This window comes from Simochromis diagramma, unplaced genomic scaffold, assembly GCF_900408965.1.
Source record: "Simochromis diagramma unplaced genomic scaffold, fSimDia1.1 OVJJ01000596.1, whole genome shotgun sequence".
NCBI classification, from domain to species: domain Eukaryota; kingdom Metazoa; phylum Chordata; class Actinopteri; order Cichliformes; family Cichlidae; genus Simochromis; species Simochromis diagramma.
Window position 1 is genome coordinate 14420177 of NW_024387245.1, and position 24071 is coordinate 14444247.

Here is a 24071-nt window from a genome sequence, read left to right on the forward strand (position 1 = left end):
ACGCTGGTTCTTTGCAACCATCTATACACACTGCATACAAACACAAAGCTAGCAAAGAACTCTGTTTGATGAAGCTGAGTGCATGCTGACTTGCAGCCCAGCAGCCTGAGTTTTAGCAGGTAACAAAAGGAGTGATGTGCAGTCAGGTTTGTATACGCCGTTTCTCCCTGTACATGTTTTAAGGTCCCTTTGGGAATGTTTTTAACTTGTTAACAAACCTAAACAATGACAATTTATTTTAGGCTATGTTGCAGAGTGCATTGAATTACTTCCACTGGGGAGTAGTTAAGTAAAAAAATGCATTACTTTTAAGAAAAGTAATGAGTAATGTGTAACATCAATTATAAATAATACATTATTTCTGTGTTTATTAAATGCCTCTCAAGCCAATTCAAACAAAGGCCTAACTAAGTCATCTCCCCGCCTCCCCCTCTCCTACTATGACTAGAAAGGGAAGCAGGGATTTCTGAGGGTGTGAGGTATAAGGAGCACTCGAGGAGATCAGAGGCACACAGTGGCATTGCCAGCTTTGTGAATTTGTTGCAAGGAAGGCATCAGCAGGACCGCTTGACCCTCATTTATTTTCAAAACGAGGATATTGCCTTGGATTTTACTGGAGTCCAGACAATTAAATATGCATAAAACTTGAGTCATGACACGTAATTTAAAACACTACAGGGATTTGTGGGTCCCGCTTACAGTGTATTGTGAGAGACATGAGAAAACCCTACCTGAATAAACTCATTCCACTGCATAAACTTTTACTGTGTATTTACTTATTACTTTAACATGCAGTTATAAAAAGATAATTGGAAAGTAGGAAAAGAAGGATGTTAACTGGAGGAAATTGAAATTGCACAATTAGATATTCTTTATACTGCAGTTTTATTCTTTTAACTGTGCATCTTTTCTTCTGTACTTCAGCCTATTGCATATTTCAGCCTATCAGATATATTTCAGAGCAATGGATTTTATTGCAGTGCTTAATAATAGTGAATGTTTTATCTACCATTCCCAGCTTGTGTTGTTTTCTGTTGATCTCTGTTTGGGAGACTGCTGAAATGTGTTGGAATGGGCAGTCCATGAACTTCATGTTGTGTAAATTACTTTCTTTCTGTTACATTATTATACTTCCTAAATTCACCATAAAACTATTTCAGGTTAGAAGGGTTTAAAAAAACAAACTATGTATCAATGCATTAGTAAAGTACTACATGAAAAGTGTTAATTCTTCCTTTTCGCATCATGAGACAAGAATGCATGCATTAGAACTATAGGATAAAAGGTCAGCTAGTATTTTGTGTTAAAATATTATACCGTGTTCAGCCTGGGTGCTGGATATATATATTAAGTTTATACAAACACGGTTTATACAGACAGGAACACATGGTATTTTTAAAATCTCTAACATGACATAGGAGGATTTTATGAGGTAATTCCAGGAATCCTCTAAGGTTTTGACCAAAAACAGAGAAGTTGATGGCCTGCTTGAAGGACAACAACAATCTATCAGTTGCAGTAAATATGGAAATACAGCAATATTTGTTTTAAGATATATAACAACAACACCCAGAAACACTCATGTCCTCACCGGGCCAAAGTTTATTTAAAGTGGAATGAAGGAAAGTGGAAATCTGTTCTGTGGTCAGACCGATTGAATTTTGAAATTCTTTTTGGAAAACATGGCACATCTGGAAGGGCACCATCAATGTAGATAAAGGTGTTAGAGCAACATATGATGTGTTCAGGGAAGACCTTGCATTTTTCAGAAAGGCAACCACATACTGCAGCTATTCCAACAGCATGATGTCAAAGTAGAAGAGTCCAGGTGGTCAGCGTGCCTGTCCACAGTCCAGACCTTTCAGCTATTCAAAACATTTGGCCCATCTAGAATAAGAAAATACAACAAAGAAGACCCCAAACCAGAGCAGCTATAATCCTATATCAGACAAGAATGGGACATTTCTCTACCAAAGGTCCAGCAATTGGTCTCTGCAAGATTAGGAACAAGCCAGAGTTTTAAATGTGTTAATGTGTTGGAATGCCTAAAAATATCTAATGTGTTTTTTTAAGACTGCATTGAAGAAATATGTTAATTCAGATGTGCAGCATGAAATTATCCCACTGGTCACAATTATGCATTCTCAAAATAAGAAAAATTAAAAAAAATACATTAAAAATAATAATAATAAAAATAATGGCTGATTATTTCAAAGGGTCGCTAATGGCATACTGCATTATTAAAATAATCGCAGGTTAGTCTTTAAGGTCAAGAACAAAAACGGAAGTAAACACACAATTAGCATAAAGAGAAGAAGTAATGCGCCTTCATTTTCACATAACAAACCACTGATGGTGTATCTACAATAACTATTTTACATGCAGGACTAAAAAACAGGCTGCATCAGCCTATTACCACTGCAAGTTTAAAGATCTAACTGGTGCAGAAGGGGTGAATGCTATGGGATTCCCTCTCAGTGCTTGCAGGATCAGAAATCCCAGATTCATTGATTTTTGGTGACTGCTCGTCATTGTCCCAGGAGAAATTAGGGGTGCAACGATACTCGTAACGATATTGAACCGTTCGATACAGTGCTTTCGGTTCGGTACGCATATGTATCGAACAATACAACATTTTTAATTTATTTTATCAACTTTTCTTCTGACGATGCTGTCTGTGTTGCGAGCTCAGTGGATCTGCGTTCGACTACTCCGCCTAGGCTGCACTGTCGAGCGCAGATCCACTGAGCACAGCGCAAGCTAGCAAGACCGGAGCTAAGCTCGTTGCAACATGGCAAATTGAACCTCCCCCACCCTCATTCAGATCTGGCCTTTGGAACTATTTTGGTCTTCATGTGAAGTATGACCCTGAAGGTAAGCGTGTCATGGACAAAAGTAAAACAGTATGTCGGATGTGCCACGCAATGCTCAATTACATGGGTGGGAACTAGTGCGTTAGCGCAGTTTGCTCGTTAACGTGTTGACGTCGTCCAGCCCCACGCACGGGGCGATCCGCGGTAGCTCGTTAACGTCATTTCAGATTAACGCTGACAGCACTAGTGGGAACAAAATGAATATGACTGCACATTTACGCCGACATCATCCTAGTGCAAAGACAAGTGGAAGCAGACAAAAACAACAAGCACGCATGTTACAAACTTTACCCGAGTCATTTAGACAGCCGTTAACACATGATTCTCCTTATGGGGACCTGATATGTTAATATGCTGCTGAGAGTATACCCCAGAAGAAGCGTATAGTATAGCTTTTATTTTGGAAAGAGACATTTCTCTGTAATAAACTCTCTTTGTATTATTTTATCCCCTTGTTGTTTCAGCAACATTAAATAAAAAAACTGTACGTTTGAGTTAAAATATATATTTATAATTTTAATAAATGACAAATTAAAAAAGCATGAACATTTTTTTTGTATCAAAAAAATATCGAACCGTGACACCAAAGTATCAAACCGAACCGAACCGTGAATTTTGTGTATCATTGCACCCCTAGGAGAAATGTTCCCCCGTCTGTAAAACTGGTTGAAATCTCACTGTTATCCTAGTGTCCAGCATGGCAACACAGGAAGGGAAGCGTTTCAGAGTAAAATAAAATTAGATATGAACGGTTGTTTTGGATATGAAAGATATAACATAACCTCGAGTGATTTGCTTGATTACAAAATTGATTACATTTGATTTTCCCTCCAGTCCTTTATACAATGCCAATGCATCCCATATTTTCTGTGTACGGGATAGTGCATAGGTTTGTTTTGGAAAATGTGTAATATAGCTCCATCTGCATATACTGCATACAACTGAATTCCCAAATAAAGGTTCGGTCTGTTCCGCTTATGCTATAAAGAGTTAAGTCTGTGGTTTTAGCCTTCAACTTCACCCAGTTAGTGGTATTGCATTAAGAGAGTCAGTGACTACAGGAAGCATAAGGTATTCATTCAGAGACACATAATAACTGGATTAAGTTGATACAGAAAATCATTACAAACGCACTCTCTTCAGCTCTTTTCCCACTCTCTTACTGTTTACTTACTGCCTTACACTCAGGCAGGTCAGCTGTCTGATAGAAAATAGCAAATATCTTTCTAATTTTCCAGATCTTCTCCGTCACCCTCACTTCTTTTTCTGTCCTAGTAACATGAATCCATTGCACAAAGGTCAAATCACTTAATGACTGAGTGGTGTGAGCATAAGCTTGTGCTATATTGGAAGAGGTTGCTTTTATCTGTAATACTTTAACACACACTGACACACTAGAGTTGGGCTTGTTGTGTGTGATGCCACAGTGACAGTGGATGTCTTACAGGCATATACCAGAACGACTCATGAACAATTTCTTTTTTTTGTATTAAAATTCACTTTCACTTTTTGTGCAAGTGAGTCCTGATTTTCATTCAATTCAAAACAGTAGCTACATCAATTACATCTGCTGTAATAACTGCATTAGCTGATATAGATTTTTTTTTTATGCAATTATTTATTATTCGTGCATAATACAGAACTCATATAGACAGTTAACACTATGCGTTCTAGCTTAGGTGCTTAGGTTACTTATTTCATAAAAAGCCAAACACACGAACCAGAAACATGAGAAACCATGCTAACAGTTTTCTTGACTTACCTTGAGCACATCCTCATCTGTAGATCTACAGTTGGTGTAGTCGGTCACGTCAGTGACTGAACCACTGGCCTCAACAGCGAGAGTTTTCACTGGGACTGAAACTCTTTTTCCTGTCAGTACTGCAGTATTCAATATATCTGCGTTCTGGGCAAAAAAGAAGGGCAAATAAAGCACATGCTAGCAGTCTAGGCTAACACAACATCATGGCTTTTTTGGTGTTGTGTACAAAGAAAGAGAGCCACAAAGTTAGTAGTTTGGGGATCATTTTTTAACATTTTTAGCCTAATTCCTAGATATTAGCTGAAAGAGTGAAAAGAGTCACGCGCTTCCAAAGGGATGAATCTTTGCTCTAACCATATTCCCAAAACATCCTGCCCCTCTTGCAACACATTGGCCGCAGAAGAACATGCACTTTTTGACTCTGGATCTTTTTTTAAGATTATTTTGTATTGTTTTAGATTCAAGATTCTTTATTTGTCACGTGCACGGTTATACAGGTATAACACGCAGTGAGATGTGACCTGATACGCTCCTCGACTGTGCAAAGAAAAAAAGAGAGAACTGAACTTTACAATATTATAGTTATTATAGTTATATACTATAGCTGTAGTATTTATAGTATATAGAACTTTTTAGTATTATTACTTTAACATGATTGTCAAGGGAGTATCGGAGAGCAGAAGCAATGTACCAGATCTGTAAATTACACTAACATACAGGTACATATTTTAATTATCATGCTTTAAAATCGCTTCCGCTTATCCTTTTCAGGGTCGCTGGAGCCTATCCCAGCTGTCATAGGGCGAGAGGCAGGGTACACCCTTGGACAGGTGGCCAGTCTGTCGCAGGGCTAACACACAGAGACAAAAAAAAACAAAAAAAAATTTGCACTCACATTCACACCTATGGGCAATTTAGACTGATCAATTAACCTATCCCCAATAACTGCGTGTCTTTAGACTGTAGGAGGAAGCCGCATTACCCGGGGAGAACCCACGAAAACACGGGGAGAACATGCAAACTCCACACAGAAAGACCCCGGCCTGATGGTGGAATTGAACTCAGGGCCTTCTTGCTGTGCGACAACAGTGCTAACGACCGTGCCACCGTGCTGCCGCATTAAAACCCATACACACATATATTTTTAATTCTAAGTTCATTATTAAGTGAGTTAAGGTATGGGGCAAAATTACACTTATATTCAAACACCATGTTGTTGCCTTTTTCTTTTCTTTTTTTAATTTTTTTTAATAATAAGGATGATAATAAGGAACTCATTGTCCTGGATTTTCAAGGCTGTTTCTGAGCTTGTTCTGGACTCCTTACTCATTCTTTTGAATTTATGAAATGTTAGAGTTTTGTATTCTGAAGAGAAACAGAATTTGTTATTTTTAGTTTCTGGTTCTTGTCTAGTCTCCATGTTTTGTTATCCTTTTGTTATCCCCAGTCATGTTCCCATGTTTATCTGGTCTCTCTGTTCTATCTAGTTTTCCTGCCTTATTAAGTTAATACGTGTCCCTATGTTTATCCATTCCTATTCCCATATTCTTCTGTTTCATCCTTTGGTCTCCCCAGTCAGTCATATTTCCATATGTGTTTATCTCCAGTCCCAGTGTCAAGTTCGCATCTCAGTCTAGATCTCAGCGTATGTGTGTGTTACTTCCTGTTCTATTTTGATAGTCTCCTGTCTCGTGTGTGTGTGTGTGATGTAACGTTTTGCTTCTCTTGTCTCGTCAGTCAGATTCTGTTCAGCTGTAATCCCCAGGTGTGTCCACTCTGGCCTAATCTCCTCTTGTGTATATAATGTCTGTATCGCCCTCTGTTCTCTGTTGCATGTCAGTCTGCTGAGTCCTGCATCTGGTTCCACACCTTGTTTGCAATAAACCCACAATTCGTGAGAAACTTTCATGACCCTGCTAGACTATCATATCATACATGTTTTACAGTCATCACTGTTATAGCTGTAGGAACAGCAATGTGAAGCAAGACCAAGTGTTACCATGAGTAAATGATCAAAGCACACATTAAAACTGGTTAAATGTCCTAAAAACTTAAAAAATACATCCCCTCGATGACAGTATGACTGTGTCACAAACACACACCTAGATGAAAATTCCCTAATTCCTGTAGTGCATTATATTGCCCACAGATCAGCACTAACGCAGACTAACACCTAACCTGATTACATGTCTAATCTTCTAACCTATTTTCCCACCTTTTACTGTACATCATTGTCAGTGCAGAGCAGCAGCTTATCCCTCACACATCCCGCAACTTGTCATCTAGCCTGATGCAGCTTTAATTTTACACTTTAACTCCTCCTTCTACACAGATTTACAAATACATCCCAGTTTATAAGATCTCTGAATATGTCTTTTTTTAAGGCAGAGGCGTCGTGTGTGTAAGAAGCTTTGGGTGATCAGTAGTGGGGTTTTTTATCTCTTGATACTTGCGAAATAAAGTGCCAGGCGTCGCTCGGCAGATGTTCCCTGACAGCTTCACATTCTGAACTCTGCTGGCTTGACAGCTGCTGACCGCAATTCCAAAAGGACATGCTCTAGTTCAGACTCCAACACTGACCCAAACATAAGCCACTGGATCAGGGATAGCAGAAAATCAGAAAGCAATAGCTTCGCTCTGTGGTGATGCCAGTGCCACACTGAGAGGTCTTGATGGTCGATGTTACCATAAGCAGGAACTTGGTTTCATCAAGTTCAGCGAAAGTAGTTCAGCTTTGTTTTTCATTTGATTTATGAAAAGAGGTGTTTGTTTTCACTCTGCTGCAAACTCTAGCATTATTTGTTTATTCAATCACTTCTCGAGTATAAGTGGTAAAGGAAATTATGAACGCTACAGTATAAATCATATTTTGATGGGGGGGTTTTTTGGGGGGGGGGTTGCTCCTAGACATTGTGATTCACGTTTGTTCAACAGTCACTTGAATGAATGTTACATTTTTATGATATTACGTTGGTTCAATTTTTTTTCAAAGCTGTGAATATGCTGGGGATGATTCATGGTCTTGTAATAGTTGTTTTTGTATGACGAGAGCTGCGACCTCCTCATGAAAAAGGCCAGTTCACTCCACTGTTGGAAAAAGGGTATTTTCCTCATGTGAATTATGCAAGTGACTGATGAAACATATAGTGATGGCTTTCAAATGATACTTGAAATTACAGTTACCGTAAAATAGACGTGTGGATCATCTTTTAAGGACAACTGTAGAGTAGAGCTACTTTGACATTTTAGAGAGTTTTCTTTGGAAATGTTTTGAGATTGCAAGTGGCAGCAGGGAATCAGTGAAAGCATGTTGAATATTTATGCACAATACTGTGATCAAAGGGGAGACCCACAATGAGTTGGCATGGAAGAAAAACTAAATAAAGGAAGACTGGTCACAAAAGCAACTTGCTGACAACATGACATTCATTTCATTCTATTCAAAAACAAAATTCAAAAATTTATGACAGTTTCTACTATTTGATTGAGCTGACTTTCAAAAGATTTTAAGGTTTTTGTCCTCTTTATATCTTTGCAGTGTGATATGACGACACTAATTAAAATGCTAATTGCCGGGTTTATTGAACCTTGCAAATGAGTGCATCGTAAATGCTGACAGACTCTGAACACTTTCAGAAAAAAAGACTACTTGTGCATGTTAAGTCCGGAAAATGTGACATTTTTCTCAGCAGTCAAGAGTTCACTTTCTTGTGGCATTACCTTGCTATATATGATGCATATACCCATCTCATCTTGTTTATTCATCGAGAATATAAACTGTTTTTTTTCTTTGAACCAAGGCAGTAAATGCCAATTTCATAGAGACTGAGTGAAGTAGCTGGGGGCTCTTGCATGCTCTGATATTGCCCTGTGATAAAGTTAAATGCCCTGGCAGATTGCCTAATCAGGTATCTGACTTTAAGCCTTCCACTTTCTTTGCTATCAGTATTAATAAGAGTACAACCAATTGAATAAATAATTCAATACAAAGCCTGAAGGCTATGCAACATCTTTAAATCACAGTCATGAATAAAAACTAAGTAAGGCATAGATAAATGCAAACAACTGTAAGATATATGAAACATGCATAATCTTATACACATAGATTTATGCTATAGTATGATATTTCAAATAAATATACTCCAATATACGTTATGCTAAAACAATTCTCACCATCACCAGCGGTGCCAGCCCCACGTAATCTCTCTGGGTGGTGTAGATCCGCGTTACGCCCACATCCTTCACATTCCCTGGCAACTCCAGACGCCAGGAGATGGTCTGACTTTCAACCTGCTGTGAAACAGCTTTTGGTACAAAGTCCAGTTGTAAAACCTCCAGAAGGCCCCTGTTTAGAGATTCAAAATGATATTTAAAATGAGTTGAGGCAAATTAAAGCAAGCCTAGATATGTTTTGGTGAAGAGCAGTCAGCACAATTGCATCTATGTTTTTTTACTACTGACTACTTTTAATGCAAAATCTACCTAACTGCAGGTGTGGCTTTAATGCTTAAGTTTAATATTTCATTTTTGTAGAATATGAGAATACATATTACATATCAAGGTTGTAGCGAACATTTAGCAAATAGCAAATTATTACTACTTAATTAACAAAGCCAGGTCATAATCTTTTATCAAGCGTGGCTGTAGCTAAGTAATATCACATTGAACTTTATGTTATTGGGTTATAATAGGCCACAAACCTGTGGTAACAATAGTATAGTAATATTCTGCTAACAATATAATAGCCTGCTAGCAATAAAATGGTCTCTCTTTATATAATTTGATTCATTTTATATGCTGACTTGTGTAGTAACCTCATAATAATAAGGTAATGCTGGTTGATACTTAACATATTAGGATCCTATCGTGTCATGTTAGTACCACATGCCCAATATGGACTAAAATCTCCTTTGAATGTTTCCAGCATCTTGTTGAATCTATGCCACATAAAATTAAGGCAGCCCTGAAAGCCAAAGGGGAATCCAACCCTGTACTAGCAGGGTGTACCTAATGAAGTGGCTGGTGAGTGTATATAATGTATTGATTGTACACTCACTCACATAATGCAACTTTCCTACTAAAAATGGTCCAAGTGCAAAAGGAGCTTAGCTGTAGTGAATAGTCAATAGTGTTCCTTGGAGAATAAAATGGGGGGGAAATGAGAAAATTAAATGGAGAGAGCTTAATCTGAACTCTGTGAAAACCCACATGTTATGTTGGAAAGTAAAGACGATACACATGAGGTCTCATTTCCATCAGCAGATGGAAGAATAAAGTGAGAGTGTGGAGAGAAGATTAAGTGAGCTGGCAGAGACTTCAGCCAAGTATTCTGGTCAAAGGATTGTCAATGAAATGGGATGTGATGTTATTTAATGTTGGAGAGTGTGTAGGCATACCTGTCAGTAGGAAGAGATCAAAGGGAAAATGAAGCAGGGTGTGAATGGAAGTGTGGCACTTTGAAGTCGAGCAAAACTTTGCATAAAGCAAAACAATGAATCTCTACATGATTGAAACTTGAATTTTAAAAGGATGCACAGTGTTGAAATCGGTGGTAAGAAAAAGCAATGCAAACACATACAGGATATACAGAAACGCTCGCGCTGCATCAAAAGTATGCCAAGGACTGAGCGTTATACGATAACAAAGTGCAATGAACGAGGTCACGATGAGGTTGTGTGAAGCACTCTAGGTCGCAACTGAAAAGACACAAAACAAACTTTTTTCATTTTCTTTTTGGGTTATGCACAACTGTAAGCTTTGAAATGCTTGAAGATTAAAATAATTGATTATAAGGAAATCAAAGTGTTCTGCAATTGATGCTTTAGGCTGGAAAAACATGAAACATGTGAAAATCTGTTTTCTGCATTTAAAGGGCAAGATTCTCGTGGGCAACATGAAGTTTGTCGCAGAAGAGCGGTGAAAAATGTTGGCAATGACGACCAAACAAACTCAGCATTTTCTGCCTTTCTTTTTTTAAGTGGTAAATAAGCATAAATTAGAGTTAGATAAAAAGATTAAGCTTTTCTTAGTATATACCAGCACCATGCCAACTTAGCTTAGTGTGAAGACTGACATTGGGGTGGGGGAAGTGGCTTGCCAGGCCAAAAAAAGGGGTTTAGCCCTTAACCCTCTTGGATTTTTGTACAGATTAAAGAGATACCATGTGGTAATCAGTGAGCGTTAGAGACACTGGTAAGTGGATTTTGTTACTTTTGGACAGAGTTAGGCTCACTTTTTCCTTCCATTTTGTCCCATATTCATTTGAAACTGTTATCAAAGAGGTGTTGAGCTTCTTATGCCAAACATACAATTTGACAGGAAAGTGTTTTTTTCTCCATTTATCATAAGAGTCGTGGAAAAGCATGAGTATAAAATATCCAAATAAGACACTAATATAAAAAGAACACTTAAAACTCAGGTGCTGGTTGAGCTCACTGGGGTAAGAAGGCAACCCATATGCTGCAAGGCATATGGGTTTGATTCCACCCCAGTGCACTTCCTGCATGTTGTTACCCTGCTCTCTCTCTCCCCTTTTTCTCTCTGCTTCATTGTCCTTTCCAGGAGTAGAGGCTAAAAATAAATCTTAAAAAAAATGTCTAAAATTAATTCCAAAAGTCTAATCTTTGTGTTTTCGTGTAAGTAAAATAGAGCCGGGCAGATTTTAAACAGATTGAAATGATTCATAATGTGAATACCTTGAGAGAGAGAGAGAGAGAGAGAGAGAGAGAGAGAGAGAGAGAGAGAGAGAGAGAGAGAGAGAGAGAGAGATAAACACAGGAGGGGTTTATGACCCTCTTTCCTAGAAACCATCTATGGAGAGGGGGGCTTTAAAGCCATGGATGCATCATGACTTCAGAGCACAGTGATGGGAGTATGTGTGTGTGTTTGTGTGCATTTGCATGCGAGTGTGTGTTTGCAGGCCTTGCATGTGCGTACGTGTTCCCCAGTGGAAGCTCAGCATAAGAAACACGACTTGGAATATCTCTACTCCCTAATCTCCACTTCGGAACGTGCAAGCGCTTAAGCCCGGATAACGTGGCCATGATTATGGATTATTACGGATATGTGGGTCGGACGGATGGCGGGTGGTGTGTGTTTGTGTGGGCGGGGGTTGCTGGGTAGAGGTGGCTGCTGGTGTGTCACCAACATCAGCATCAGACACTACTGATGTATTCAGCTGGTGTGCATCGGGAAAAAGAGGTGGAGAAAGTTCTACGAAGTTTTAATTAATCTTTGTTTACTGTTAAAATAAATAAAGTCAAAGGGAAGCACTTTTATTTCTTTACTGATTTCTCATATTTCAAAGCTATTTGACTGGTAAAGTCTGACAGAACTGGGGAAATGGGGGACTTTTTGTTTTATAGGAAGTTCAGAGAGAAACAAGATGAATTAAGATTATAAATGATCATAAATGTATAATTGCACAAAGTAATGTGTTTTACAGTAAAAAAAAAAAAGAAGAAAAATAGAATATATTTATTCTGAATTTAAACAAATATCTTAATATTTTCATTCTTCTACAAGTCTTACCTCTTTTTTTCTTTAAATATTAAGTATTATACACACAAAACATGTTTGCTTATATTTGCATATGAGGGACTATGTGAAATTAATTTACATCCAGATATTTAAAAAAAGAGGATTTAAACACCACAACCAACAATATCAGAGTAGTTACAGTATATGATTGTCTGGATTTATTCTTTTCCCCCACAGTTTAAAGTCTTATTCTTTCAGTGTCACATGATGTTTTTACATGAAGCAGAGTAATCCTGCTACGCAGCTTCTGATCATATTCTCGGTACTATGTTTACAGGAAACACAGGAAAATCTTGCTATGCATAGTCTCATATACATGATACGTAACAGCATTGTCACTATTGATCACAACACCTTTGCAAGGTTCCATAACATATTCAGGAAGTAATGGTTTTGTGAAACTGGATAAAGACAGTCTAATGTCCTCTAGCTGTTAAATCCCATGCCTGCTATTTTGAGTGGTCAGTCCTTACAGGACATAATTTTGTTATTGTTATTATTAATAGTAGCAGCAGTTATAGTAGTAGGAGTAGTATTACTAGTGGGAAGGGATAAAAAATTGCACCTGAAGAACATCTCATTTATTCTGAGCAGAAATTGGAGACACGCAGGGAGACACTCTTACCTCCTCAGAGAAAAATGTCTATTATATGAAAATGGATACAGTCTGCGCATCACCAAGCATAATACTTCTTTTTCTTCTCTTTTTTTCTCTTTTCATCTAAAAACATTCATTTTGCCCTGTGAAGTGAATGCAACACTGAAACACACTGTTGATCACTTTTCCTTCAGGTAGCAGCAGCGGTTATTGAAATCTCTATGACAATAGACGTCTCCACAGAATAAACAACGAGAAAAGATTGCTTCATGAGTGTGGAGAAACTGTTTTACGAAGGGTATGTGAAGGGTCTAGTGAAAACAGGCATATGCACTGTACGTGCAGTAGACTGACCTCTTTGCAGTGACAGCAACCTTCCTGCGGCAAACAACAGACACCGTGTTTGGAGCTGCTCCTCTGCCAGGCTCTACCACCATGTCCCACAGTGCTGAGTCACTGGGCCGAGCTGCACTGAATGACAGGCCCATCTTTACTGCAGCCCTGCAGCAAAGACATGCACATATAAATAGGACACTTAGTATAAAGTGCAACTTTGTACACTTTTGTAGACTTTTTGTAATATGTCATAAAAACAAAGACAGGACAGGGGATGTGCTGTGTAACAATAAAGAATTAGGAATGAAGAAAGCTTCATAATGTTTGAATCTTTTATTACAGAACATGATGCAATGTGATTTTCTGCTGTAACGGACAACGTCGGGTTATACGGAATTGTTCTGACGCTCAAAAGAAATATTTGAACTGTTGTATCTGTCTCTTTTTGGATGTGCAACAACAATATTTGCCATATCTTTTAGTATAATGTACACAGGTACTAAGGTTACTAAGGGTTGTGTGCACTTGCTTGACAATGTGTGGGTTTTCTCTGCGATCTTTTGTGTGCTTTGCTGCTCGTGTTGAACAAGGTGAGTCACTAACAAACTGAGTCACAGGTTGCTTGAAGGCTGAGAATTAGTGGGGTTATTTAATTCCCATTAGCCATTAGAAGATCTGAAAATCAGTTAATCACATGTCTTACACACACACAAGTGTGCCAAACGAGAAAAATCCTGCAAATCCAGCTATCACTACAAGTTTTCTGTCCATCCATCCATCTTCTTATATGATGTAGGGCCATGATGGTAGCAGATTCAACAGGATATTATTTTTCTTGGCAACATTTTTAGTTCCTCTTGGGGGATACTGTGGTGTTAACAGGCAAGATGAGATACACAATCTCTCCAGCGAGTTCTGGGTCTCCCCTGGGGTCTCCTCACAATTGGACATACTCAGAAAGCCACCGCTAAGGGAGGCACCCAAGAGGCATTGTGGTCAGATGCACAAACCACCTCAGCTGGCTCCTTTTGACACAAAGGAGCAGCGGCTCCATGCTGACCTCCCTCTGGATGGCTGAGTTCTTTACCCAGTCTCTAAGGCTGCACCCAGCTAGCTCATAAGTTCAGCCACCACAAGTGTTACAGATCTGAAAACTGAAAAGTGATACTTGGGGAACAAATCCTTCAGATCCCTGTTCGAAGTGCAATGATTGGCTAATTATATTATAAAAAGGAAATGAGTCTGAGAAGTGAAACCAGAAATCCTTAAACCTGCATTGTTTTTAGTGACCTGCAGATGATGACTCCCTCTTTTTCCAAAAAGAAAGCAGTTAAGAAGTCTATGGAGAAATTACTCTGATGCTCATTGGAAACATTTTTCAGATTAAAAAAAAAACAAAAACATTAAAACCATTCATTTTGCTCCCAAGGGCTTCCAGGCTTTCTTGGATTTTTTTAAGTGGTCTTGAGCAACAGTTCTCCAAGCTTTGTGGAGGAAGTTTTTCCTTGGACACTGGTTGCGTTTTCATTCATTTTCAGCCTAGTCAGTTCCCAAACTGTTAGCTGAAAGTCTTGGCATGTTGTGCAGCTTGTCCTTAAAAAATCTGAGGAAAAGTAGATGACAAAAGAAGTAGCAAGCTTAAAACCTATCTATAGCAGATTTATAGTATCTGAGAGCCATATCCTAAAGAAGAAGGAAAAATTCCAGCAAAGAACTGACCCAGGAATTCAGAGATACTGTACATGTGGCTCTTTAATTGATCCATTTGCTGTTCACTGAAGCCTCATCAGAAATGGTCGTAGTGGAAGGGTAGCTGTTAAGAAGCCTTTCTTATGGAAGGCTAAACATGAAGGTGCCAAATTACACAAGAATTTAACTGAAAAGCAGAAGCAACAGATCTTATGTTCAATTTGTTATCAATATGTGAAGTGGAGGTTAAGAAAGAGGTAAAATAATAATAATAATAATAATAATAATAATAATAATAGATTGCAAAACAAGTGGAGCACTATCAGTCATGTACTGGACTCCACAGATAGTTGACGTCAACATTACTGAAGCAGTGTGGGATCATCTTAAGAGAAAATGAAACAAAAGGCAGACAAGATCCAAAGAAGAGCTTTGAATGTCCTTCAAGAGGCCTTGAGAACCATCCTGAAGACTCCTTAAAGAAATTACAAGAAAGCTTTCCTAAGAGAGAGTTCAGGCTGTGTTGAAGAAAAAAGGTGGTCGCAAACTATAAAGAAATAACGAGTGACTCAAGGTTTTTGCAGAGTACTGTTCTGTTCACGATTTGATTTGTAAATTATGGCCCCATGTAGAGCAAAATAAATGGTAAACCTTTGTATGGCATGGCCAGACATTTGTGAAGCAGACAGATTCTAATTTCAAGGATTCAGCAAGGTGCCAGCAATGTTCAAAGTGAAATTCAGCCCACGAGCATATATAGAGAGCAACAGATAGACTGTGGTTGTGACAGAATGTCTGTTCTTCAAGAAAATATCGAGGTAAACACATTGAAAATACCATTAAAACCTCCTTCACCTGCTTCGTCTTTAAGGAAGCCAGATCAACATTTTCATTATGTCAACTCCAAAATACTCTTCCTGCCATCAGTTTAAGACGTGCAAGGCTTAAGCATTTATTAGAAGAAGTGACATGGAGTGAAAACCTGTTATTTTACAACAAACAGTCCATCTCTTTTAACAGCCTGTTGTTATTTCAGCTCCAAATCAGATTTCAAACAGTTGAAGAACAATATGACAGGATGACTGGAGCAGATTCCTGCTAGAATAAGGGTCAGCAGAAAAGTGCGTGGCATTAGGCTTAGCACACTGACACACACATCCAAATACACACACTTAAAAATACAGATTTGTAATCAAAGAGCGACCAGACAGATCAATAACCCCTGAGACTGAGGTCAGTGTTAGAGCGGTTTCAAAGGCAAAATACAGTAGGCAAGAATTAAGGGCACATTTAAACACACACTCAGGCACCCACACACATATTGTTCTGCTGAAAATTCAATGCGTGCCAGATAAAGACTTGCACAGAAATTACTATCTGAAGCAAAACTCTTATGCCAAAGGCACATGTTTTCATTTGTGATTTTAATTAATGTTTGAAAAACAATAAATGCAGACACTGACTCAGTCGGGCAGATCAGAATACAAATTTTAAAATAATGAAACAATTTTTGAGGATGTTTGTCTTTCATTTCCCTTAAATCTTAATTTGCTGCCTTTTTAAGGCATAATAATTTGTCATTGTGATCATAGTTTAGAAAAAAGTCAACAAACTGTGTTTTAGTTAGGGGAAATTACAGCCAAGGATAAATGTATTCCTTTGCTATATGCAGTGAATCATTTTCTTGCTGCTTGCCCAGCTCAGCATCACAGTGACAACAGCACCTGATGACCACCCTTCCCAGGGGTGCAAACCACTTCAACTGGCTCCTATTGAGTGTGGAGAGGCAGTAACTCAACGTCAGGATCTTCCTGGATCACTGCGCTTCTTGTTCACAGGCAGACACAGGCTTCCCTGCAGAGAAACCTAATTTCAGCCACTTTTATCCCCACGCTTTGTCTTTGTCACTCACTACCCAGAGTTCACAACCACAGGTGGGGGACAGAGCGGATATCGACCTTAAACTGAGCAACTCTTCACCCCTGGTTTACCAAACTTCATCTCTTTGTTTAAAGCTGCGAAAGTTGCAAAGCTCTTGCCTCTTTTGTTTTTTTTAGGCATTCGGGTAACCTAAAATTATTTTTTGCTGCAAAAGCGGCCTCTGTGAACAGACTGTTTTATGTCTCTGTACTGTTTTTTTAAAAGCTGCCTGTGGTTAACAGGTGGAAAACCACACACACGCACAAAGAAACCCAAAACAAAACATACACATAATCAGTCCTGGCAGCCCAGATCATCTCTACCCGAAAGGGTTAACCTCTTAATTCACTTTCAATCAGGGGCACAGATTATCTGGCCTAACTCTGCTGGAGTGGACTCAATCTTGGGCCAAAGAGCGAAGTAGAGCGGGGATTTCTCCCAGGAGGAATCAATCACTTTGCCAAGCTCCTCAGAGCTAGCCTTCACTTGGACTCAGCTGCTGCACTCAGTCCCCTCTTCTTGTCCAATCTCATTCTGGATGTGGCAGCAGGTCATAAATACACAGACCAAAATCACTGACCTGACTAGAGGAATGTCATTGGTTCGGTCAGTGAGTATGAATTTGGGGAATTTCAGGTGAAGGGGCTGTAAATCCTCGCAAATAGTCAAAACAAGAGCAGATGTTAGAGGGTCAGCGTCTCTCTGCCAAATCTTATTCACGTAATTTCAACAATGCAAGCAGAGGTGCATTCAGGTCAGTGGGATTCTGCATTTGCGTGTGTGCGTGGAGGCATGTTTGTGTTTGTGAATGCTGCCTGATATCTGAGAAGAGCACTGGGAATGACACACAGCCACAGGGTAACAGTGTGCCCTATGGATTAATATGCACATCTTAATATTTCTCTCCACTTGCTTGCATCCTGCAGCAGATTACTACGCTGTTGTTATGACGACAGCACAATATCACTAAATCGTGGGATTAGAAAGAAATTTGTCTTGCATTTCAAAGAAAATCATTAATCAGACCACAGGCTGGAAACACAAACCTCAGTGCAATGGCTTTACTATTGACTGATGCAGTGTTCTGATAAAAATAAACAGTTTTACTCCACCAAGTGATGTGCATTTAAAAAAACAAAAACAAAAAAACAGCAGGGGAAAAAGTCTGTAAAGTCAGCTGTGAGTTTCTACGTGTTGCAGAGCTATATTTATATTAAATTCACTTTTAGCCAATGGGGCCTTTTAGATTTTAGTTATTTGTCTTTCTGCTCCATTTATTAGATGCATTATTTATGAAGTCAAGTAACCAGAGAACCCTGTTGACATGTTGCGATATGAAAATCAGTGAATCATTTACCAATTACTTTCTTGTTTATGGAAGAGTACGCCCCGTAAGTCCTCCACTAACTGATAAGTTGACATAGACAAGATACAACATGTCAGTAATTTGTGAAGCCGGTGAATGTGGCTGGCAAGACAAGTCCTGCTGGCGCTCAAGCATTTAACTGCAAGGCATTGATGGTGAGGCCCATTAGTGTTCAAGTGCCTTAAGTAACAGTTTAAATGCATGGACCTAATCCTTCATGAATACGCTTCAATATGCCGTACGACCTGATGATTCCAGTTGGTTCCAGTGTCTTTTCATGCTTCGCATGTTTCATTGCAACAATGAATTTTTATGTAATTCAACCTAAACTATTTTCCCTTCCATCCTCAGCAAGACTGGAGAGTAATTACAGTGTTTTCCTTTCTCCGTTTCATTTCCTAAATGCCACTTTAAGCACAACAAGAAGGGAGCTGGAAAGGCTTTGCTGTTTCATTTTCATAAAAGGGATCCAGATCATCAGAATTGCATGGGTTCGTCCACTTCCCTGCCTGTTTTTAATAAAGTTTGTGACACCTAAACAAACAGAACTAAAAACATACATTCAGCTCTCTCCTTGGCTGGAGGAATAATGAAAATCATAAAAAGGTTGTTACTCTCTGAGTCTGCATATCTTGAGTAATTAAGTCTAAGGCTTTTAACTTCATAAAAGAACTAAACTAAAATATCATTTTTTGTAAATTTCTTCACTTTACTTACCTTCAGCAACTCAGACATCTGCAGTCAAGACTTACAGTATCAGAACTATACTAACAGATTTGACAATCAAAAGAGACTCATCGCAGTTTTTTTGTAAGGACTTTTAGATCATGAGGACTGTAAGAAACTTTAGAATATAGTCGACCCACATGATCTTTGTGAATTTAATACTGTTGAATAGATCAGTAAGTAATATGTGCAAGAGCTGACTTTAAAAACTAAAAATGCTTTCAGTCTGGCGAGAAGTCATTACTCAAGACCAAATAGCTCAACAGACAAGAACAGCATAACATAGAATATCTCTCACCTCAGTGTGAAACTTTCCAAGGTGGACGTACTAGCAAGAAAGACATAGAACGTTGCGACATCACCAGACTTGAGGGGCTTTGAAGAAGTCTGGATCACCACAGCGCCTCCCAGCCTCAGCCGAAGAAAGGTGGGATTCCCTGGTGGACTTTTGAGCAGGCTGACACTTCCTACCCTCCTCATTGGTGTCCCTGATCCACCAGTGTCTCTGCCTCGTCCCACTCCTACTCGTTGTAGGCTATCCTGTGGGGTGCACTGGCCAGTCTGGTCCCGCCGACTCTGGAAGTAGACTTCCACAAGGTTCCCCTGAAGTCCCTTAATCCCGTCAGTGCTTTCTGCTTCCCTGCTAGAGCTTCCTGATCTACTGGCTGAGCTGAACCAGGAGGGTTCTGGCTTAAGCTGTGCTACACAAAAGCCGCCAGGAGACACCAGACAAGCCCCACGAACTTCTCTGGTCTCCCAGAAGGCATAAGCCGTGACACAGTGAGCTCCATCCTTAGCCTTAGCTCCATCATTTTTCCTCCCATTATCTTCTAGAGAGCCCATTGTTTCTTGCCAAGCAGTGATATTGCTTTCTGTGGGCATGTGGAAAAGAATCTTAACTACTGGGGATGAGGAACGAACCTGGCGGCTCAAAATGACTGGCAGTATCTTGCGCCCACTGAGGAGCAAATCTAAAGGAATAGAGGCATCTAGAGTCAGGGGGCCAAATGAAGCATTGACAGATGGCTGGAGAAGCCCAGCACCAGGTCCAGTGATGAGAAAAGTCTGAGTCTGAGCTTTCAGGCTAGAGTTCCCAGATGGCTGTGGACTGTCCTGTCTCACAAACACGTGGTCCACATTGAGGACCTGAAACTTGATGGTGGGATAAACTGGAGATGGAGTGGTGAATGTCCCAGTGTCTTTAGCCACTCTTGGAATCTCAGCACCTGTGAAATGATGAATTTGGGGAATTAGGACTTTAGAGAAATTAGGTAGAAATTTTCCATATATATGCTTTAACTCCAAGGTTCAGTTTTAGGTTTCAAATCTACCGACAAGCACAGTTACTGCTCACAAAGATAGTTTGCTACTGTAACTGCAAACAGGATGACAGGAGGATGAAGGGTTGAAAAGAGATCAGAGTTGGAGAAGCAAAGCAAAGGGTCGATGCCATGAGGTTCAGGTAGGCGCCAAAAGGACAGAGTCAGGATCACGACACTGATGATGACAGTTGGCTGTCTTGGCGAGCAAGACTCAAAACAATTAAATGACTTCATTTAGCAAACACGGTTTATTTCTGAATATAGTTCCTGCATCAAAAAGAGAAAAGAAAAAAAACCAGCCTTTTAGTTTTCTTTCACTGAATTTTCGTTCTCCCTTACTTTTCCTGAATACACGATTCACGTTTCCTAAAGCAAAACACTGTGCGGCTTGAAAAAAGGAAAGACAAACAGGGTAATTCTTATTGCATATCATACGACCAGATGGTAACAATTCCAGTAGGCATACAAGTTGCTGATTAAATTTTCAGCCAGATTAACCATGGCACGTGGCTTTATTACAGAGAATTATACACATCACTATAACGTTCAAGCTCTAAAACACAAGGAAATTAGGTCTGCGTCATTTCTGTCCTGCAACGGATATTCTATTCTCTGCTATTCACTACATCTATCCGAGCCAGTAAAGGAAATGTGGCATCCGAGTGCTAAAAAGCCTGTCTGGTAACTTCTGTGGGATGACTGTTTGTCCAGATAGAACGCCGTATATGACAGATCACTCTTCCCGCTGCCAGAGACACTTGGTAATTTGCCCTCCTCCATGCTGAAGTGCTCAAAGATTAATATGAATTTTTGAATATGACTTTCCCTTACCTCACAAAAAAAAAACTTTTAGAAAAGAAAATATTCCTCTCCTTCAGACGCATTAGAAGTGGTATATTATTGTTTTCTGATTCCAAACCATATTTCATGAATAAATTTATATTTAAATTAGATTACTTGCTGAATGGAAAAGAAAATCAGATGTCAGGGTGGATATTAAACAAAGACACACAAGAAAAGTGTCTTATAGATCCCAGAGATCAGACTAATGATGTAAGGAATTTCACATGCAGGCCAATATAAAAGTTTTAGTTCTACATTATTAGTTTGTGTCTGCAGGTTTAAGATAAAACAAAAGCACACCAATGCTCATTTGCCATTTCCAGCTATAATTCTCTCTGTCTGGGACTAATAATTATTTAATTTAGCTGACAGTGCACTGTACACTTATAATTCACTGTTAGGGTGTACAATCAATGTTGTTAATCATGTTAGTCTGTGAACAGACATTTGAAGATCTATGAATTGATTTCTTTTTGCATTTGGTGCACACATTTCAGCTAATTAGATTTTGATGCTGATTCACTTCTGAGGTTGCTGAATTAGTACTCAAACTGTTACAACCCGACTGTAGTGCAAAGATTTTATACAATGCAATTAAAAAAAATCTAACAAAAAAAAATCATAAATGTTGGCTTTGGCGGCAGCTGTGTTTGCTCTCCAGTTTAAGAACCATCTACTTTATTTTACCATCATTATTCTGCTCAAACCAGCACAGGAGAAAAGCTCGAATCTTATCCTTCTTTTTAAATCTAAAAATAGGATAATTGTTCATTATGAAGGGACTTATGCAAAAGACTTGCCCATACTGTCGCAAGATTATAAATGCAGCGTGTTTAAATATGTCCTGTGAAACTTAATGCAATTAATGGAAGCATAAAACATAAAGACAGAAATAATCCACAGTATTTCTTAGCTGTAGCCTCAGAATTATCCCACTGCTCATGAAAACTGCTGCTTAACAGAATAATGTATTGATCAGAAAGTAATCTGGTCAGACCTGGCAGGATCCCTTTAAGTATATAAACCAGAGATATTACAGAAAAAATTAAACATATGGCAATTTTAAACAACTGTTATAAATGGCAGTTCTAACTCAGAGGGGCTCACAGACACATTAGACAGCAGACTGTGACTGGACTAAAAGATAAGGCTGTCATGCATATTCATGGTGATCAAGCAGGGAAGATATCAAAGGCTGAACCCTATCACTTAGACACGCAGTCAGAACACAGCCGAGTTCCACAGTTGCAGACATGCAGCAGTCACACATGCATGTGTGATGGAAAAAAAATGCACCCACAGATAGCATGGGTAGATATAAACCCAGGCAATCTCAAACAGTAGTCTTTCGCATACTGTCGGTATCACAGAGGGACAGACTGCTTTCTGTGGCTCCCAATGCAGGTTATCTTTAAACAACCAGAGAAACAGCTGTGCAACCTCAGCTTCAGGCCTCTTTAATCCCACAGATGAGGCTTCCTGATGCATACTGGAGAGCATGCTGTCACTTTCATTTAGACTGAGGGATAACAAAATGGGCTTAGGCCATGGATGGTAACCACAAAACTACAAAAATATGAAACACAACTTTATATCTTTATGAGCCAGTCAAATACAAAAAATAGTCATGACAAGCAAATATGACAACTCCATAGAAATTTTGGGGCCCGCTTAAATTTTGTGCTGATAAAAGCCAAAAGGAAACAAAAGTATATTGGATGTGCGTAATAAACTACGGCAGAGTCATTTAATATGCCCAGTGTGTATGTGCTTGCACTATCAAAGTATATACAAGAGTATAAAATAGCTACACATTTTATCTTCATTACTCTTCTCTTGTAAACACAGCTGAAGCCTCTGAGCTAGTTCCAACCCAGTTGTTTTCATATTTAAAGCTTTCCATTTACGCGTTATTTGCGTCTCATCCAGCAGACCACTTCAAACCAATGCATTAATAAAAGCTGAAACTGATCATCGTCCATCAAAAGCAATCATAAATCTCACCTTCAAAAGCTGTTAAAACTGCCACCGCGACAACCGGAAACAGAAAACGAAGGGGAAACATCATTTTAGTGAAGTTGCAGGTTTTGGTCTCCAGTACGCACGGAGGTAAGTTTTGGTGACTGCACGCACACGGTAGGAAAACAGCGCTGGAAACAAAGCATTACATTGCCGAGTGTCTTGGTTCCTCTGAATGTAGAGGCTCAACTAGGGAAAAAAATAGTTTTAAATGTACTTCCCTGTCCTCTAAGTGATGACAGTTTTTTTCCCCCCTCCGACATCAGTGCTCTAGCTGGCACTGTGGGACAGCATCAGACACGGCTCTTACCATGATAGAAATCAGTAAACATGTGCCGCGGGGCAGATTAACTAGACCCACGTGGGTATAATCGGTAGGGCCGCAGGCAAATTAAATGCATACAAGGTCGGGGATCAGTGATTTCTACATGCGCATTTTAGTTTTGATTTAACAAATTAAGGATGGATAGAGACCTTCTTGACTTGAGCATATAATAATCATAGATTTCTACAACTCACTTGTGGATGAGGGGGGGGAAGTAACTGAGTAAATGATTTTTTCTTACTTAGTCGTACATGTGCACGGTACTTTCAGACGGCCTTTAAGGGTGGCATTGCTTGACTTTTGGTCTTGAGTGGAGAAAAGAAAACTTTAGGGCGTTTTTTTTGCCAGCTGTCAGCTTTATGTTCTCACTCATAGACAGCGTTGCACATTACTTGGAGCGTAGGAAGGAGCAGATGGATACAGTCACAAACGCTTCGTGATGTCACAGCACACATACACTTGGTACAAAGCATCAGCAGTCATTCAAATTAACTCTAGTTTTTTAGGCCCATAAGTCCCTGTTAAACAAACGTATCGTTTATTTTTTACAATTTGAGATCTCTACGTGGAGCTGCATGCTAAAATATTTTTACAGGTTTTTTTTTTTTTACATATTAGAGATTAGTGAGTTTAGACTCTAAGTTAAGCTTAGATGTATTTTTCTGTACTACTGCAGGCCCTCGGGCCATATTTAATTTCTTAACGCTCAAAATCACAGAGGTAATTTTGTAACTCTCTCTTTGTCTCGCTTTT

At 39.1% G+C, this 24071-nt stretch overlaps 1 protein-coding gene across 2 annotated transcripts in view; it reads right to left on the bottom strand.

Annotated features, from left to right (window-relative positions):
* Positions 1 to 23730, bottom strand: part of si:dkey-1d7.3 (transmembrane protein 132D) — a 37224-nt gene extending 13494 nt beyond the window's left edge. For both annotated transcript variants that reach the window (XM_040000642.1, XM_040000641.1), the window contains exons 1-5: positions 22979 to 23730; positions 19108 to 20035; positions 13127 to 13273; positions 8809 to 8980; positions 4636 to 4779 (exon numbers count right to left, since the gene is read on the bottom strand). In XM_040000642.1, coding sequence (XP_039856576.1) covers positions 4636 to 4779; positions 8809 to 8980; positions 13127 to 13273; positions 19108 to 20035; positions 22979 to 23042 — 1455 coding nt within the window. In that variant the 5' untranslated portion in view covers positions 23043 to 23730. The remainder of the gene's footprint in view (positions 1 to 4635; positions 4780 to 8808; positions 8981 to 13126; positions 13274 to 19107; positions 20036 to 22978) is intronic.
* Positions 23731 to 24071: the final 341 nt, after the last annotated feature.